This window comes from Arachis hypogaea, chromosome 6 (genome assembly GCF_003086295.3).
Source record: "Arachis hypogaea cultivar Tifrunner chromosome 6, arahy.Tifrunner.gnm2.J5K5, whole genome shotgun sequence".
NCBI lineage: Eukaryota > Viridiplantae > Streptophyta > Magnoliopsida > Fabales > Fabaceae > Arachis > Arachis hypogaea.
The window spans coordinates 90131754-90151767 of record NC_092041.1 but is presented as its reverse complement, the minus strand read 5'-3'; the positions used below and the strand labels follow the sequence as shown (position 1 = coordinate 90151767).

Here is a 20014-nt window from a genome sequence, read left to right as displayed (position 1 = left end):
CTCAAGTGTATCCCGCTTCATGGCTTCTTGTCCTTGAAGTAACAAAGTGAGAGAATCGTTTATTGATGCTTGTGGTGGGTGGGAAGGTTCATCATTTTGGAAAGAGGGTTCATAATAGGAAGGTGGTTCTTCTTGGTAAGGTTGTGGAGATAGTGTGTATTGAGGTGGTTCTTTATAGTGATCTTGATAGGATTGCGGTGGTTCTAAAGGTTCTTGCTCATAATGGTCATAAAAATATGGTATGGATGATCGGTCATATGATGGATATGGATCATAGAAAGGTGCTCGGTATGGAGGGGCTTGTGAGAATGGTTGCGGCTCATGTTGAGGATGTGGTTCATAGGCACATGGTGGTGGTTCTTGAAAATCATAGGGTGGTTCACCATAGCCACTGGGTTGGTATGCATCATAGGATGGCTCTTCGTCATAGTGCATTGGTGGAGGAGGTTGTTGCCATGAAGATTGATCATATGCATATGGCTCCTCCCACCTTTGATTGTTCCATCCTTGATACACATCCTCATTGAAGCTCTCATTACCTGCAACACAATTGGAACCAAACTCATAGCCAAAGTGAGAATTCATGGTGGAAAGGGAAAATAAAATTCTACACTAGCAAATGAAGCAAAAAGGCAAGATATTTACACTATTCACATATGTACAATAACCAATAACACAACACCATTGCATGTCCCCGGCAACGGCGCCATTTTGACGATTGGATTTTTGACGGTTTAGAATTTCTCAAATAAACTCTCGTTGTAAAGTATAGTTTCTAAACCAAGCAATAATCCTTTCATACAAAAAAATTGTTTGTCACTAGTACAAACCCCTAAAATTTATAAACCGAAGTATTGGACCTCGGGTCGTTCTCCCTAGGATTACAATAAAGTGTCTTGTTATTGGTTGTGAGTCATTTTTGGGGTTTTTGATGAGAGGCATGAAAGTAAATGGCAATGAAAGTAAACTAACAACTATAAAAAGCTCTTGGCAAGATATGAGAACTAGAAGTCCTATCCTAGTTATCTTACTCAATTGTGATGGGAATTGTTCATTGCTCCCACTTAGTTAACCTCTAACTAAATAAAGGAAAGTCAAGTGGATGAATCAATTTGGTTCCTCAAGTTCTAATCATCTCCTAAAGGAAAGACTAGCTTTAGAGGCATTCAAATCAATTAGCAACTTCTAATTATCAATCAACAAAAGGATTAGATAACTCAAGAGTCACTAACTACTCTACCTAGGCCAAGAGGGACAAAATCTACTCTAGAGCCCAACCAAGCATTTCATCAAACACATGGAAGGCATAAAAGGAAAACATAGTAACTCAACAACAAGAATAGAATCTAACAACAATTATTGCAAAGAATTAACAACAACAATCAAGGAAATCACAATTATCATGAATTACCTCAAATTGCATTATTGAAATAAAACTAAAGAACAACAATCTATCCAAAACAAAATGAAGAACTACAATTATGGAAACACATAACTAGAAAGAGAAAGATGAGAGGATTGAGAATTGATAAAGGAAGATTGAATCAAAGCATGAATTTAGTCTAGATCTAAGAAGAGAGATTAACCTAAACCTAATCCTAATCCTAATTCTAGAGAGAAGTGAGAGCTTCTCTCTCTAGAAAACTAAACTAAAACTAATCCTAGTGAGTGTGTGTGTATGTATGAACCTGTGTTAGTTGTCAATCCCCTTCAATCCTTGGCTCTTATATGCAATTTGGCGCCAAAGTTGGTTGCTGAAACCTCCCAAAATCGCCAGGCACGTGCTGCATTAATGAGGTCATGTGCCATCATCGGCGCGTGCGCGCATGGTACGCGTGCGCGTCCTTCTCCTGTTTTGCAATGTGCGCGCGAGCGCCTTGTGCGCGTACGTGTGCATGGCTTGGATCAATTCTTTGGCTTTTTGTGCTTCTCTCCACTTGTATGCTTCCTTCCTTGCTTCCCTTGATCCATGTCTAGCCTATTTCAACCTGAGATTACTAGCAAACACATCAAGGCATCTTATGGAATCAAAGAGAAATTAGAATTCATCAAGATAAGACTTAAAAAGCATGTTTTTACACTTAAGCACAAATATGGGAGAGATAACAAAACCATGCTAATTCATAGGCTATATGTGACAAAAGGTTATCAAAATACTCTAAATTCAGTACACAACAAACCGTCAAATTGGGGTTTGTCAATACATCAGGTCAAATATGCCTCATTGTATCAAATATAGCCATACCTTAGAAAAATAACAAGATGGTGTTGTGTTTTGGGTGAGTCCATGTATTTGAACAACGAACATGATATAGTAAATATGTAATGCTGGATAAGAGTTACATGAAATTTTGATTACCAGCAGTAACTGATCCTCCTGGAGAGTTTACATACATGACAATATCCTGTACAACATACCCAAAATTAGCAGTGGATTAAGAGCAAGATTTTGAGTTTAACACGACCAAAAAGAACTAAAGATACAAAGACAACCTCAACCTCAATACAACCATTTTGGGTTCATACAACGTAAATATGAAGCCCCACTACAGTTCCCATGCATTCAATAGGATAAACCACAAGTCTTCAATGAATGAAAATTAAGAACAAACCTTGTTAGGATCAACAGCATCAAGGTAAAGGAGCTGGGCCACTATGATGTTTGCCATATCATCATCAACTGCTCCACCACAACGGATAATTCTCTACATACCAAAACATTATTAACAGCTTGAAAACTCACATAATGAGAAAACTCGGCATTATGCAACAAGGGTTAAAATAAATTTCATACATATTGAAAAAGTTGACTTATGACACTCTGGAAACGCTCCTGCACCATGGGAGGTGGCCCTTGTCCCTGTGCATATGCAGGGAGATAAGGGGAAGATGGGACTTGCAAATCGTTCCTTCAATAAACAGTTAAAGCAAGTCAACAATATTAACGAGTAAAAAGTTAAAGCAAATAAGTAGATTAAAGCTACCTTATGGACCAAATATCCTGTCGCAAACTCTCAGGTGTCCAATATTCATCACCATACATTGCTTTCACAGGAGACCTTTTAGTAGCCTTTCTATTATCAGCTGATTTCTTTAATTTCCTACAAATCATAGCAAGGATTCACCCTTTTGATTGAACTAAATGTCCCAGAGAATAATTAACAAAGAGAGAGGACTAAAGTACAAATAATAGGTGCAAACTTAAACATTCCATGCGTTACCTAGCAAAATTCCAAATCCCCTGTATCCCTATATTCCCTACTCATTGAGGTATAGCCTATATGGTTCTTTTTCTACTTTTTTTTCTTTTCAATTAAAATATTTAACTATTAACTGCAAAAATGCTCCAGTATTTTCACCTTGTTTCAGGGATATTCAAGTTTAATGTAAATAAGATGATGACAGCAACACAGTGAATAGAACGGACAAGTGACATTTTTTTATAACTATTAATACTAACATATAAATATAAGAGTAAAGTGACAATTAGATCCTCGAATGTATTGATCTTGGACTAATTAGTCCTTGAAGGAAAAAAATACCAATTAAGTCCTCCAAGATAGCAAACGTGGACATATATGTCAATAGTGCAAAACGAAACGGAATTGTCCATGTATTGTTATTTACAGTGGTGCATGTCACATAAGTAGGAAAACAATGTAGTTTTGGACAGTGAAACATTATTATCTTTTGAGTTTTCATATATCATTTATCAACCACTTTCGATTTATCACAAATCCTATCAAAACAAGTGAAATTTCACTCCAAAAATTGTTATCTACATGACTATAGATAGACACATCAGAGTATTTAACCGTACATATAAGTATCACCATTAAGTTTTAGTTGATAAATTAATAGGTGAACATCATGTGTCCACCGTTTGCTATCGTGGAGGACCAAATTGAAATTTTTTTTTCTTTAAAACTAAAGAGTCTGAAGTCAAAATCTTTAGGACCTAATTGTTACTTTCCTCTAAATATAAACATAACAACCAAAAGAAAAAAAACAAACAGAAAACAAGAAATTTTTCAAACTGGAACGGTGGAACCTGTTAACAAAGAAGAAGAGGGGGGTACCCGACCTACTTCTAAATTGAATTATTCTTTTACAGCTAGGTATATATAATCCTAATTTATCTAAAATAAACAGATAAACAAAGCGCATAACAACAAATTAGAAACCTCGAAGTTGCAGATTACTAATCAAAATGCATACTTGACAACAAAATTCACATTGAGTCTTAAAAAACACAACGCTCAATAACAGAAAGAACACGCAATTGATGGTATAAAGGATATTAAATATGGATAAGTAAGAAAGGGGTAAAAGTGTAAATACCAGGAGAGGGAAGGGTTGGAGGAGAAGAAGGAAAGCGTGAAAGTGTGAGGAGAAGACGAGTGGGTGGAGGAAAGAGCGAGGGAGTTGAGCCTAAGAGAGGAAGTGGGAGTGAAAAGGTAGGCAAGTGTGTGCCATCCTTATTCGAAGAAGAAGGTGTGCTCTGTTTAGTTTTGTTACTTGGAGGAAGAGAGTAAAAGAGTCGAGAGTTAGGGCCTTGTTATCTGGACGGCGCACAGTGGAGAGAAGAAAAGATGTTTGGGGCCAGATTGTATGACAGACAGTGAAGTTGATTTGGGAGTTCCGAATATCTTTTCACCACTAAACTCGCCGTGTACGTACAAACTGTTTAAAAAGGGACCTTTCAAAATAATAATAATAATAATAATAATTAATTATTAAATTTTATTATCTTAGTTTAAAAATATTAAATATCTCGTTTTTGTTGTAAAATAAATAAAAAAGATAAAATAAATATAAAATAAAGAAGTATAAATAGATAATTCTAATAGTAATATTTACTAATTACTATCTCACTATAATAATAGAAGTAATTTATATTTTTACTAATATTATATATATATATATATATGTTGAAAAATAAAAGAACAAGACACACACTCACCAAGAATATAAAATGAAAAGGAATGTATTGAATGTATTTGTGTATTGTTGTTTATGAAATAATTACATATGTATTTATACTTTTTTTATGTCTAAACTTAATACATTCTAATAAACAAATGGTTTAAATTAAAACTAAGACAAAAGGACAAATAGGTCCCTGAGCTTTCGGTCCGTGGACATTTTCGTCCCTGAGCATTTGAAAATACTGTTAAATCCCCGACCTTAGCAAATTTTGGACGGATGAGTCCCTCCGTGGATTTGCCTCCGCCGGACCCATCGGAGAAGTCTGATCTGGCTCCCCTGAGGATGACGTAGCACGCCTGGTTGATAGCTGGACTGCTGAGTAGAAAGCTCCCTTCGAAAATTGGACAATGAAGTCCCTACACCACTAAACTACGTCACATCTCCCTTTCTGAATTACAATTAACCCTAAGGAATACCAACGTTCATCATACTCTGTTTCTCCCTCCAAAAAGATCACAACCCGAGCTGAGACGTTCACCGTGTGGAGTGGCTGTCGAAGCGGCGTCCATTGTCATCTGAGTTGCTGGCTTCGTCACCGAAGGTAAGAACTCTGTACTGTAGCGTAGTTAGTGGATTGTGAGGTTAAATATCACTGCAAGTATTAAGTATGATGTGAATGGACTGAGCGTGCATGTTGATAGAAGTTGTGAAAAAAGTAATCGGAATTTTGGGTTGAAGTTAAATCACAGTTAGGGCCCCGAAATTTTCTCGGTTATTTTTCATTTTGGATGTTGAAGGTTCTTGCCTTTTAATATGTGAATAGAGTAATTCTTGATCATTGTTTACAGTTTTCCATTTTTCTTGTGTCAGATGGTTGATGTGTTTGTAGTGCCCGTATTCCACCATGGAGGTAATTTTGTGAGAGAGAGTAATGGCTGTCTGGTTTACAAAAATGGAAAGGTGGAGAAGTTTCCAGAAATGGACCTGGACTTCGTTAATTTCGGAGACTTGATCACACTGTTCAAGGGCTTGGGGTACCAATCATACAAGACAGTTTATTGGTATGATCCAATGAGTCCTGATATTGAGTCTGGGCTGCATATTCTCACTGGGGATGCAGGGATTAACGAAATGCGAGAGAACAAAATGAAGAATACAGAGACTGACGAGTTTTACCTATACTTTGATCACCCGGTTGATGAACCTGAGATTGTGGAGAATGCTGGAAAGCAAAGTAAGAGTCCTGATGAGGGAGAGGTTCTGGTAGATGACCAGAGTTCGTCCTCTGATGATGGGTATGAGAGTACGGAGGATGAGCCCTACAAACCTCCACCTCCCGGGTTTGAAAGTGATAGTGATGATGATGATACAAGTGCTGATGATGAGGGTAGTAAAAGACAGAGAGTAATGAAGGGAAAGAAGAAAGCTGTGTCTCCAAAGAAGACAAGTGCAAACAAGACAGGTGCTAAAAGAAAGAGGAAGACGTGAAAGAAGATGGGACAAAGTAGTGGACCCAATGAGCAGCAGACCAGAAATTATGTTGGGCCTGATCCTAATGTGCAGCCCAACAGAGGCCCACAGCCCAACATGGACCAAGATGTTAGGTTCTATGAGAGCTTGATGCAAGATGATGATGATGACCCGGTATATGACTATGAATCTGAGACTTTACATACACCTATTTCATCAGATGATGAATCTAGCAAGCATAAATTTCCTGAGTTTGATGACGATTATGAGCATGGAAAGGGGAGGTTTGAGTTAGGGACAAGGTTTGCCACCATTGACAGATTTAAGGAAGTTGTAAAAGACTCATTCATTGCTGAGGGTAGGGAGCTAAGGTGGATTAAGAATGACAAAGAGAGAGTGAGGGTGGGATGCATGGATGATGAGTGTCCGTGGCTGGTTCATTTATCATACAACAAGTCTCTGCAATGCTACCAGGTTAAGACTTACAAGAATGACCATACATGTGCAAGGGACATGGGAAGTAATGCGGCTGATCAACATTGGATTAGCTTAAAGGTTGAGAAGAGAATGAATACACAGCCTCATATGAGGACAAATGAGGCTATTGACTTCCTCAAAGAAGAATTCTCACTCACTGCACATCCAAAAATGGTGTACAGAGCAGTTAGAGAGGCAAGAGAGAAAATCATGGGTAATGAGAGGGAGCAGTATAGTAATGTTAGAGATTATTTGTTTGAGATATTAAGAAGCAATCCAGGGTCCAGGGCAGAGTTGTGTGTCACTCTTATACCTCAATCCCCCCTGTTTTTGATAAACTTTACATATCATTAGAAGCATGCAAACAGGGGTTCAAAAGTGGGTGTAGACCATTGATACATCTTGATGGCTGCTTTCTGAAGACTTATTATGGTGGACAACTCCTCACAGCAGTTGCCCAGGATGCCAATAACCAATTTTACGTGGTTGCCTATGGAGTAGCTAGGTCTAAAACTAAGGAATCCTAAAAGTGGTTCTTGACTCTTCTCGAAGAGGATTTGGGGGATGTGCAAACTCATGGATGGAACTTTATGTCCGACCAACAAAAGGTAAACTTTAGGTCTGATGATCTACTTAAGATGACTTAGTGATGTTAGTATGAATGTACTACTGCTGCATATGTAAGTCTGAGTAGCTGCTGATTTAGTTTATAAAGTTATTAGCCATAGACTCAAGAGTTTCACTTTAAACTATTATAACATTATAATATTAGATACTAGTGTACTTATGAGAAGTGAAAATATTGTAGTTGATGAGCAGGGTGATGATGCAGTCTTTCATTTGATTAACGGCAACATAGATAGATAGATCAATTCTGAAGAGATTCCTAAACACCTACCAGTCTACTACGTTCCTGCTGATCTCAATAATCTCATCATTATTAACTAATTATTAATAATATCTATGCACCAAGTCAAGTCAAGTACATAATATTTTAGATTTATTAGAAGTAGTTATTAATTAATTAATAATAAGCATTGATAAAGTATAGGGTAGGGGGGACAATGTGAAGCGACAATATGGAATTGCTTTCAGTTTTCACTACGGTATTTATATATTGTTTGAATATGTAAGGGAGTCTTTTTCAATATAATATGAGAAATTATATGCTGTCTACATAATTTGTACTAAACTTATGTAAAATACGAAAAATAAAAAGATAGATCCCATCATTTATATTGATGTCAAGTAGTTAAAAATTTAGGCATGTGAGAAGGAAAACAGCATATAATTTTAGCATATAGCGAAGCCACAAGGTGTCTTTGGGATCTGTGATGGATATATATATATATATATATATGTATTTAATATTTAATGGTAAAATAGATAATATCTTTGATTTGTTTATATGTTCAGTTGATAACTTCATATATTATGCAGTAGAACTTGTTAGCCCGAAATCACTACTACTGTCTCATTGTGTCTCAGTCTCAATTCACTTTATTTCTACTATTATACATACATATGATGTAAGATTTATTCGCTACTTCATTTCTTTTAGTAACTTTTTATTTTATACAATCATAAACAATGACTTCATTCTACATGTAAACTAAAAATACATTATAAAGTTTATATGACTTAGTGCTGGTTTAGTGTGAATGTACTACTGCTGCATATTTAAGTATGAGTAGCTGCTGATTTAGTTTATATGACTTAGTGATGTTAGTATGAATGCACTACTTGTGCATATCTAAGTATGAGTTGCTGTTGTTTTAGTTAATAAGAGTTAGTGCTGGTTTAGTTACTATGAATGCACTACTGCTTTTTTACTATGAATGCACTACTGCTTTAGTTACTATGAATGCACTGCTGCTGTGTTAGTTAATACATTGTTGAATACTACTTTGATTATATGATGTTGGTATGGTGACTGCAACTTGGGTACTTGATTTATTTGTTAAACTGAACTGTAGGGACTGCTACCTGCTTTGAAGGCAGTTATGCCAAATGCCCATCACCGAAACTGTGTGATGCACATTTGGAAAAATTTTATCAACCAATTTAAGGATCTCTATATTCGGGAGGTGGTTTGGGACTGTGCTAAATGCACCACAATACCAGAATTTAAGGAGCAAATGGAGAAACTCAAGCGAATCAACCACGGTGCATGGGAGTATTTATCGAAATTCAAGCCTGCAACTTGGGTGAAGGCCTACTTCTCACATGGACCAAAAGTGGACAACCTCACAAATAACATGTGTGAGGTGTTCAACTCGAAGATTGTAAACTATAGAAGCAGGCCTATTCTCACAATGTGTGAAGAAATAAGGTGCTATCTAATGCGGAGGATGGTCAAGCATAAGCAGTTGCTACAAAATGTTTCTGGAAAGCTGGCACCTGTACAGCAGAAGAGGCTGGATTGTCTTATTAGGCCCAGTAATAAGTGGGTTGCAGAGTGGACAGGTGACGAAGATCGAAAGAGGTTCGAAGTGAGTCGTAAGACAACAAAGGTGGATATGGATCTCATCAAGCAAACCTGCTCATGCAACAAATGGCAGCTGACTGGTTAGTAGGGACATTAAGTATATTCTGATTTACTTGTTTTACTGTTCTCAATTTTCTGGTTTCATTTAAAACAATTGCATGATGTTGCTCTGTTATAGGCATGTCCTGTATCCATGCAGTGGCAGCAATCAGGAAAAGACATGATCAACCAGAAGAATATGTGCATCCATGGTTATGCATGGAGTCAATCCATAAGACATATGCCTATGCTATTCAACCGGTGCCTAGTCAGGAATTTTGGACACGGAGTGAGTATTCGAGACCAGATCCTCCCATCATAAAGAGACCAATCGGCAGACCAAAGGTACATAACAGACAAAAGGATCCGGCTGAACCAATAATGCAGCAAGGTGCCAAGCTTAAGAGATCATTTAAGGTTACTTGTAGTAAATGTGGGTCAGAGGGACATAACTACAAGACATGCAAGGGTGCTCCATCTAACCCCAACTGGAAACCTAAGACCAAGAAGTCCAAGAAAGGTGGGACAAGTCAGTCACTAGTTGTCATTCCACTATCACAATCAGCACCACAGGATGATGTAAGTATTTGTATTTATTTATAGTAATCTGCTATATTGGTGTAAACTATGTTTAGTTAGATATTTCAGGATTCAAATAGTAATGCGTAACAGTGGTCAACTTAAACTTACAGGATGCCCCTAACACCCAAAGTACTCCATCTAGCCAGACAGCAACACCAAACCTTGTAACACCAGCTTCTGTCGCAGACCAACCCCAGCCACGTCGTGTAACTAGAGGTACACCATTTAGGCCTCCACTCCAAGTTCCATCCACACCTCACCAAATATTTCAACCAAAAACTTCAAAAATCAGGCCCAAACAGAAGATATTCAGGCCACCTGCCCCACTTTGTGCCACTCCACTCCCACCTCCAAGTCAGCCTGCACCCCCACAGCCTCAACCATCTCAAGTCAGGCCAAGACCAACTTCAGTAGCTTCCAAGGAGACACTGGCAGCAGCAAGCACAGCAACAACAAGACTGTTCAAATTCATTCCTAATCCACCATCCATCAATCCAAAGACATGCATCATGGGCAGCCCACTATGCCTTGTAATATCATTTAGGAAAGTTGAATGTGACAACAATGTTTTTTTTGGGAGAATTAGTGGCTTTTTGAACAAGCTCCTAGGTTTTTACAAACTGTTGCAATATTGTTAGGTGTTTGAGGCTTACTTTTGTGATGTTAAGCTTCATAATACTATACACTTGAGCAGAATTGTTCTTTTTGGGCAACTTTCAATATATGTTATGTGGTTAAGTATACAACTTTTATGCCTACTATACGCAATCATTCAAGGCTTCTTCACATATTGACAACATAATTTCAACACCCAATTGATATCATAACTTTAACTGCATTTACATAGATAATAGGATACAAATGTTCCCTAAAGACCATGTTTCATTACAAAATAGAAACCAGAATCAACACATTTTCCAACTCTACCTTCTAAAATTCATTTATCAGTCACTACAAACATAAAATGCAGCCACAACAGCACATACAACAATAACAACACAACAAGCTAAGGGGTTTTTTTCTTCTCCAGCATAGTAACCTTCTCCTCCAGAATAGCAATCCTATGATGGAATCCCTCATCCTCTTCAACAACTTCTGGCTCTTTCTTAACCATAGGTCTTTTATCAAAGATGCAACCACTGCTTCCAATTCTAGCCAAATGCTCATCCACCCAAAGAAAAAACTTGCAGTGCGGTTGGTTTCCCTGACAAAAACCCAAAATAAATGCACCATACAAAACCATTCCAACAGAACAAAATTCACAGGTTTCTTATCTTACCTTATAGAATGGGCAACCCATGAAGACTCTGTTTGGGTTTCTAATCGTCCTCGACATATACATTATCGCATAAACTCCACAGAAGCATCTCTGGGCGACATCGTCCTTCGGGTCTCCGTCGTAAAGAACATAAGGGTCTGAGCTTGAGGCAGAATCTTCCTCTCTTACTCCTCTGTGGCTTCTTCTCGACGTTGCTGATGCTCCATTAGCAGCCATGGTTGATGCACGTCCAACTCCTCACCACTGGCCTCCAGAAACAAGGGCAATCAATTTAAGAATTAGGGTAGGGTGGCAAAACGACATAGTTTAGTGGTGCAGGGACCTCATTGTCCAATTTTCGAAGGGAGCTTTCTACTCAGCAGTCCAGCTGTCAACCAGGCGTGCCACGTCATCCTCAGGGGAGCCAGATCAAACTTCTCCAATGGGTCCGGCGGAGGCAAATCCACGGAGGGACTCATCCGTCCAAAATTTGCTAAGGTCGGGGATTTAAAAGTATTTTCAAATGCTCAGGGACGAAAATGTCCACGGGCCAAAAGCTCAGGGACCTATTTGTCCTTTTGTCTAAAACTAAATATAGACAACTTATTTAAATTAGGGGTGTGCATGAATCGGGTTTAATGTGATCCAGACCCGGCCCAAAATATATACCGGGTCTATTTATCAGGCCCGAATCCGTTCCTAGACCCGATAAAATCTATACACTTTCGGGTCACGATTATACCGGGTGAAAACCGGGCCGTTAACATTATATTACCTTAATACCTTCTTGTAAGTTAGCATGTGAAAATATCCAAATTTTCAAAACTCCAACTATTATTTGACATGGTAAAATTCACTTAGAAAAATATAACAAGAACCAACTATTCTCTAAAATAAAAGCATAACCATAATTAATACTAATATTATCTAATAACACCCAAGTCACCAAATATTTAAATCAATACAAATAACACAGTATTATGCATTAGTCTAAAGTCTTATGTATTTTAAACATAAAACATTAACTTATAGTCTTATAATGACTAATAACAAAATATTAAGGTTTACAATACTTAAATTTCACATAAGAATAGCTATCATTCATCACTAATAACACAAAATATTAATTGTATATGATGACTGGGCCACCGGGTCGAGTTCGGGTGACCCGAATCATGGCCCGGACCCAACCTGAAATAATGACCAAGTCTATTTTTGAGACTCTTACCCGGCCCTAAATCCGGTAAAATCACACCAAATTAGCCCCTAAAGTGTTCGGGACCGGGCCGAGTCTTCGGGCCGGACCAAGCCATGCACACCCCTAATTCAAACTGTGATTTCTATTCATTCTTAAATTCTAACCATCAATTTTATTTTTAACATTCTTCCTTAAACTTGATAATTTTCCGACTCCAATCATAATCCTTAACTTTTGAAAAGCATCATATTTCAGAGGTTTTGTGAAAATGTCAATAACTTGATCAAGTGATTTCACATACTCAACCTCCACATGCATGTTCTCAATACATTACCGAATGAAATGATACTTTGTTTCTATGTGCTTCCTTCTGTCGCGAAACACTGGATTCTTTGCTAGGAAAATTGCTGACTTATTGTCCATCATGATCTTGGTGGATTTAGTTTGCTCAAAATGAAGTTTCTTTAGTAGTATCTTCAACCGAATTGCATGACATGTACAGACAGTGGCAGCAACATATTCAGCTTCACAAGTTGAAAGAGTGACTATATGTTGTGTTCCGTTCTGAACGCGCCGAGGTCTGTAGCTTCCAGCTGAGCACATGGATCCTTGATCAAGCTATACGTCGTCCAGGCACAGATATGTGGTTTTTAACCTCGGCCTTCTGAAACACGGCGGCGGGAGCACCTGCACAAAGCACTCCGACGCTCAAGTAAGTATGTGAGTTGCGAAGGATGATAATAATAATAATATTAGAGTGGGTAAAGTGACCTGAGCCTTTACGAGCTAGGGGGATTAGTTTTATAGACGTTGTGCGTTAGTGGACCTTGCGGGTTCCGATTTTTCTGGTTAGTATAGTTATCAGTATCTTTGACTTGTATAGAGTCGTGTTTGAGTAGTGTAGTCTGTTTGAGGATAACCTTTTCAGAAGATAACGTTGGCCTTATGATTAGTGACATGTGCTATTTTGTTTGTTTTCCGTTATTTGAGGTCAGTTCGTGAATGCGTTTGGTTGCCGATTATTATGGGGTACACGTCATAGCCCCCAAGGTCGTCTAGTGTTTTGTATAGAACAGTAGACGAGCTTTAATGATATTTTGACTTTCATACGTGGCCAAATGTTGTTTTGTTGAGAAAAGAAAAAATTTGAAAAAGCGTTGAATGGTTTTACCTTCGTGTCTTCGTAAGTCGTGTTGTCTTTATTGTGTTTTACTGCCTCTTGGGTTTTCCACGTTTCTTAGTGGGCGTGAATTAACTTACCCACTATGATAGTGGGCTTGCAATAATAGTTATCTTCTTTGTTTTGGAAATTACGCTTCATTGCTTTCTCTTCTCACCGTTTTATTCTCACTATGTCTTCGAAAGATTAATGTTTCTTCTATTTTCTTTTACTGCTGTTGTTCATTTCCTTTTCATGGCGGGTGAAAAGATAAAAGAGAAATTGAAAGCTGTTGAGGTTAGGGAAGATGATCCGTATCACTGGGTCCATGATGACGTTAGAACTCGTTCTTCTTCTTTTATCAGTGTCAAGTCCCTTTCTGAGTTGAAGGGTTTGGATTTTGTTAGGGGTGGTTCTGGTGTTGTCGTTGAGTTTCAACCCTGTTCCAGTAGTGATAGGGTTTGTGAGAGAAGGGGTGATTGGGAGTATTTTTATATGTATACTCCGTGTATGATTGAGCTTGGTGTGAAGTTCCCCTTTTCTTCTTTTGAGTGTGAGGTCTTGACTCAACTCAACTGTGCGCCGTCGCAGTTGCACCCAAATTCCTGGGCGTTCCTTCGTGCCTTCTAATGTTTGATGGATTTCCTTTCATTTCCTTGTTCATTGTCGTTGTTCTTCTCGCTTTTTCAGGCGAAGGGTGTTCGTAAGGGTTTGTGGGTCTGCCTTAGTAGTTTCCCGGGTCGGTCTCTCTTTCTTCTCTACAAGTCTTCTTTTAAGAATTTTAAGTCTCTGTTTGTTAAGGTCCGTTCAGCCGAGTCTGAGTATCCCTTTTATTTGGATGATGAGCTTAGTGAGAAATTTCTCCTATACTGGTGTTTTGAGCCGAGCCAAATCCTTGAGGCCTCCGAACGAAGTGAGGAGGAGGAGTTTGTGATGGACTTTCTTGTAGAGAGTGTTGTTGCTGGGGAGTGTATGTCCATTCCTGATATTTTGCGTTTGTATGATTTGGGTAATAGTGAGGGTTTGAAGGCGTACATAGGTAATGTTTTTGGTTGTATGTTGCTTGTTTTGGTTTTTGTTGGATTTTCTAATTTTTATGGTTTCTTGTAGGTGGCTGAGTTCCTTTGTTGGATCCCAACAAGTTGCAGTCTTTTTTAAACAAGAAGAAAAAAAAGGGGTTGGTGGCTCTAGTGATCGAAAGGATGCTGGTGAGCAAGCTTTCTCTTCTGTTACCCATCCCACGTCTTCGTTCAAGTGAAAAAGGACAATGTATCCTTGGAGGTTATCTCCGAGGGTGGTCAGGAAGCTGTTGGTGGTGGAGAGCTTGTTTTTGATCGGCAAAAGAAGCTTCATCGCTTTATTGCTGGTTCTAGTTCGCATTCCCTCTGGAGCGAGCGGTTCAACTTTGCCGAGCTATTTGATAGGGCGTCGCAGTATCCTGGAGATATGCTTATGACTCGTAGAATTGGTATGGAGGCGCTTGGCAAGTTTGTTCAGGTAACTTTTTGCTTTTGCTTTAGTTCGCTTTGCTTTTCTTAACGGTATTTTTCACCTTGGGATAGTGTTTGCGGGTTATTGCTTCTCGTTTACTCTGTGTTGGTCGTACTGCCGAGCTCATTGGTGCTGAGCAGTAGGAGGTGGTGGATAAAACTGCTGATTTGGATAAGTCGTATAAAGCGAGAATTGCCGAATTAGAGAAATTGGTGAAGGAGAAAGTGAATGTTGTTATTAGTGCTATTGCCAAGGCTAAGGAGTTTGAGGAAGATGTGGTCCGCTTGAGGGATCAGATTCGTCTGTTGCAGGCCGAGGTGAAAGAGAGTGATGTTGCTAAAGGTGAACTCACGGCCCGAGTCCATGAGTTGGAAGAAAATGGAATGGAGATGTTTTCTTATGGATTTGAGCGTGCTGTGAGTCAGATTGCTTTGCTGGCGCCAGAGTTTGATAAAGATCGGCTTGACATGACGAAGATAGTGGTTGGTGGAAAATTAGTTGTAGATGGAACTGTAGAGGAGCATGGCGAGAATGTCCCTCCCTCTTAGTTGTAATTTGATGTTTTTCTATTTTGTGGTTTGTTTTGGCTTGGCCGGTTTGATTTTGAACTTGTTGGATATTGCCGACCATTACGTTGTCGGTTAGACTTTTATGTTAATATTGTTTGCTTTTGTGAATTGGAATAGTAGTCGTAGCTTTTGCGTTTTGTTTATGTTGGGGAATTGTATGAGACCAAAGAATGTTTGGTTAAATGTCTAAATTTGTTCTTTAAGATTTGTGCGTCCGGCCTCGTTAAAATCCGCCTTAGGCAAAACCCTCTTTTTGGGGAAAAAAGCTCTAAGGGGGAAAAAGAGTGCCTTCACTCACTAATTGTACAAGTTAAGATGTATACATCTTTAAAGAGGAAATGTTCCAATTTCCTGGGATCGGATTGCCTTGTAGTGTTTGAAGTTGGTAAGCGCCCATTCCGACTACTTTTGATACTCGGAATGGTCCTTCCCAATTTGCGGCGAGCTTGCCATGTGAAGGAGGTCGTCTGGCTTCTTCTGTTCGTCTGAGTACTAGGTCGCCTTCGCTGAATGTTCTCGGCACTACTCTCTTATTGTGCTTTCTCTCTTCCAGTTGTTTCTGGGCTCTTTGTCTGATTACGGCAATTTCTCTGTCTTCTTCGGCCATGTCAAGCTCGGCCTTTCTGGTGCTTATGTTATGTTGTTCGCTGTATAGCTCGGCTCTTAATGTCGGCACTCCGATTTCCACGGGAATTAATGCTTCTGAGCCATAGACTAACTTGAAGGGTGTTTCGCCCGTGGTGTTGTGTACTGTGGTGTTGTAGCTCCACAATATTTCCGGGATTAGCTCAGCCCATTCTCCCTTTGCATTATCAAGCTTTCTCTTTATTGCCTGCAATACAACTCGGTTAGCAGCTTCGGCCTGCCCATTAGTTTGTGGATGTTCGACCGAGCTAAAATGATGATGTATATTAAAATTTCTTAGAAATTTGCCGAGCTTATTGTCTGTAAATTGTCTACCATTGTCTGATATTATTTCCTTTGGTATTCCAAATCGGCATATTATGTTTTTTCATATAAAAGATTGTACCTTTTCAGCTGTTATCCTTGCTAAGGGTTGTGCTTCTATCCATTTCGAGAAGTAGTCTATTGATACTAAAAGGAATTTTACCTGTCCTGGCGCTACTAGAAATGGGCCGAGGATATCGAGCCCCCATCTATGGAAAGGCCAGCTTACCTCCATGCTGTGCAACACCTCGGCCGATTTTGTGGAGATGGCTTCATGTTTTTGGCATTTGTCACATGCCTTGACTTTTGCTATGCAATCTCTCTTTATGGTCGGCCAGTAATATCCTGTTCGGGATATCTTAGCGGCGAAGGCTCTTCCTCCTATGTGATTTCTGCATACACCCTCGTGAACTTCGTCCATTACCTCTCTTGCTTCGTCTTTGCTTAAGCATTTTAGCAATGGTTGTGAGAAACCGCGCCTGTACAGTTCTCCTGCTATCTTTGTATAGAAGCTCACTTTATGTCTGAACTATTGTGGGTTGAGCTCACTCCCTGGTATGGTGCCTGTACTTATGTAATCAATAAGAGGTGTTCTCCAATCATGGAGGTGGTTAATGTTTTCTATGCATAATAGTTCAATGCTAGGCTTTGTAAGTGTAAGTTGTGATAATACTGATGTTTGTGTATCTGCCCTAGTGGCGACAAGTTTGGATAATATGTCTGCCCTAACATTTTTGTTCTCTATGCACATGTAGTATAGTAAATGAGCTAAATTTTGAAATGAGATCCTTTGCTCTGAGCCAGTATTGTTCTAGCAAAGGATCTTTTACCTGGAATTCTCCTCGGATCTGTTGGACCACCAGGAGGGAGTCGCAATATGTTGTCAGGCTTTGTACTTGGTGGCTTAGGGCGAGCTTAAGTCCTGCTATGAGGGCCTCATACTCGGCCTGGTTGTTGCTTGCCGAGAAGTGGAACTGGAGGGCTTGTTCGGCTACTACTTCATCTCCTTCTTTCAGGATTATCCCAGCTCCGCTTCCTTCTCGGCTTGACGCTCTGTCCACATGTAATTCCCATGTTTTGTTATGTTCATCAGGTGTCAGTTCCGTGATGAAGTCGGTGAGGATCTGTACTTTAAGGGCCGATCTAGGCTGAAACTGAATGTCAAATTCTGAGAGCTCGATCGACCATTTGGTTAGGCATCCGGCGAGTTCTGGTTTTGTCAATATTTTTCTTAGTGGGTGGTTTGTCCTTACTATTATTGTGTGGCTTTGGAAGTAGTGTCTTAGTCTTCTTGCTGTGACCACAAGTGTTAGGGCTAGCTGTTTTATCCTCGGATACCTTTGTTCTGTTGGCTGCATGACTCTACTGACGAAGTATACTGGCTGTTGTGTCTTTCCTGTCTCGATGACAAGGGCCGAGCTTATAGAGTGATTAGAAATAGACAAATATAAATATAGGGGTTTACCAAATATGGGTCTTGCAGCACGGGTGGTGATGATAGGATGGTTTTAAGCTCGTCAAACACCTTCTCGCATTCTATTGTCCATTGGAATTTCTTATTCTTTAAGATCATCTGGAAGAACAGGTATGATCGGCTTGATACTGCTGGTAAGAATCGAGAAAGTGCGGCTACCCTTCCTGCTAATTGTTGTACCTCCTTCATCATTTTAGGGCTTGCCATGTTGAGTATTACTTCGCATTTCTCAGGGTTTACTTCAATTCCTCGCGAGGTTAACATAAATCCGAGGAATGTGCCTCCTTAAACTCCAAAGGCGCATTTTTCCGGGTTGAGTCTCATATTGTATGATCGGATCTGCTCGAATATTTCCTTGAGGTCGTCGCAGTGTGACCGTTCTTGGGTGGTCTTGGCTACCATAGTTCCGACCTATTTGGTGTCGGAATACTTTGTCCATCAGTCGTTGGTAGGTTGCACCTGCATTCTTTAGACCAAATGGCATGACTCTATAACAGAAATTACCATGCTCAGTTATAAATGCTGTTTTGCTTTGGTCTTCTAGATGCATGAGGATCTGGTTGTAGCCAGAGTATGCATCCATGAAGCTCAAGCTTTTGAAACCTGATGCATTGTCTACGAGTTTATCGATGCATGGAAAAGGGTAAGCATCTTTAGGGCATGCTTTATTTAAATCTGTAAAGTAGACGCACATGTGCCATTTACCTGAGTTTTTTCTTACCATTACCATGTTTGAGAGCCACGTGGTGAAGCGGATTTCTTTGATGAAGTTGGCTTTAAGCAGCTTTTCTGTCTCTTCTAAGGCTGCCTTTGATTTTTCCGCCCCCAGGTTTCTCTTCTTCTGAGCTATAGGTCGGCTTGTTCTGTCAATGGCCAGTTTGTGGCAGATTACGTCTGGGCTTATGCCGGGCATGTCTGCCGGGGTCCAGACAAATAGATCGGTATTGGCTTGTAATAATCTTATCAGCTTCGATCTTTGTTGTCCCTGTAGTGCTTGACCGATGTATGTTACCTGTTCCGGCGTGTGGGTCAGTTGTATCTTTTGGAGTTCGTCTGCCGGTTGAGGTCTTTCCTGGGTGTCCCCTCGAGGATCAAGCTCGGCGAGGGACAAGACTTCAGTGCCATGTATTGATTGGACGTCACGTTGTTTCTGGCTTATGTCCGATCTTCTTAGGCTTGCATTATAGCATTGCCGAGCTTGTTGGTGGTCAGAATGTATTGTCGCTATCTTGCCGTCTTGTGCCTGAAATTTAACACATAGATGGTAAGTAGATATGACTGCTCTGAACAAATTTCGGTTCACTGTAAGTTTGGATTTGGGTTCACTATTTGTTTGGATTTCAGTTCCCTATAGTGATTAAATATCATTTTTGTTTAATATCATTGTTAAATATCTATCATTCTACAGTGCTACTTAACCTAGGGAAAGGAAAGATGAAAGGCTTTTCTTTAACCTTGGGATAATTCTACCAGCATCTCAACCAAGTCAGCCCTCTCAAGAGAGTGATTCACAGCTTGAAATCCTGGCAGAGGCAGTGGTAGATGCTGGAGTGACAGTAGCATTAAAATTTGCTGAAGGAACATCTTCACAACTAACCTTACCAGCAGCTCAAGTTTACAAAACCCTGCAGAAAAAGACAAAAATCACGAATGAGCTTATTGAAAAGTGTTATCATTGGATGACACATGTGAAACAGACAAAAGATGGTAGCAATGAATATAAACCAGTATTTGTCTTGAAACATGAGGCACTCTACGAGGGATTAAGAGAATATTTCATGTCTCTAATGCCCAAAGAACAAGTGCATGCCGTGGTAAATCCTTTGCCAATTGTGTTAACATTAATGATTTTTTTAAACACTCTTATATAGTATATCTCATAAATTTTCATCCTGTAGGTGGTTAGTATACACAACATGATTCTCAACGAAA

General features: G+C 39.4%; 2 protein-coding genes across 2 annotated transcripts; both read right to left on the bottom strand.

Annotated features, from left to right (window-relative positions):
- Positions 1 to 2157: 2157 nt before the first annotated feature.
- LOC140173367 (ATP-dependent Clp protease proteolytic subunit 5, chloroplastic-like) lies at positions 2158 to 4474 on the bottom strand. The gene is made up of 6 exons (XM_072196462.1): positions 4342 to 4474; positions 2985 to 3101; positions 2795 to 2909; positions 2613 to 2705; positions 2360 to 2405; positions 2158 to 2245 (listed from the first exon to the last, which is right to left on the bottom strand). The coding sequence occupies exons 2-6, from the start codon at positions 3041 to 3043 to the stop codon at positions 2211 to 2213; spliced, it is 348 nt and encodes a 115-aa protein (XP_072052563.1). The 5' UTR covers positions 3044 to 3101; positions 4342 to 4474; the 3' UTR covers positions 2158 to 2210.
- An 11496-nt stretch (positions 4475 to 15970) lies between these two features.
- Positions 15971 to 18289, bottom strand: LOC140173712 (uncharacterized). The gene is made up of 4 exons (XM_072198237.1): positions 18074 to 18289; positions 17439 to 17732; positions 16838 to 17107; positions 15971 to 16522 (listed from the first exon to the last, which is right to left on the bottom strand). The coding sequence occupies exons 1-4, from the start codon at positions 18287 to 18289 to the stop codon at positions 15971 to 15973; spliced, it is 1332 nt and encodes a 443-aa protein (XP_072054338.1).
- Between the last annotated feature and the right edge of the window lie 1725 nt (positions 18290 to 20014).

Coding starts and splice junctions, on each gene's coding strand:
- LOC140173712 (XM_072198237.1), bottom strand. CDS start 18,289: ATGGCAAGCCCTAAAATGATGAAGGAGGTACAACAATTAGCAGGAAGG. Junction 17,108..17,438: donor AGATCCGAGGAGAATTCCAG/GTAAAAGATCCT, acceptor TTCTATACAAAG/ATAGCAGGAGAACTGTACAG. Junction 16,523..16,837: donor AGGTGTTGCACAGCATGGAG/GTAAGCTGGCCT, acceptor ACTAATGGGCAG/GCCGAAGCTGCTAACCGAGT.
- LOC140173367 (XM_072196462.1), bottom strand. CDS start 3,043: ATGTATGGTGATGAATATTGGACACCTGAGAGTTTGCGACAGGATATT. Junction 2,706..2,794: donor TAAGTCAACTTTTTCAATAT/GTATGAAATTTA, acceptor TTTGGTATGTAG/AGAATTATCCGTTGTGGTGG. Junction 2,246..2,359: donor AGGAGGATCAGTTACTGCTG/GTAATCAAAATT, acceptor TATTTTTCTAAG/GTATGGCTATATTTGATACA.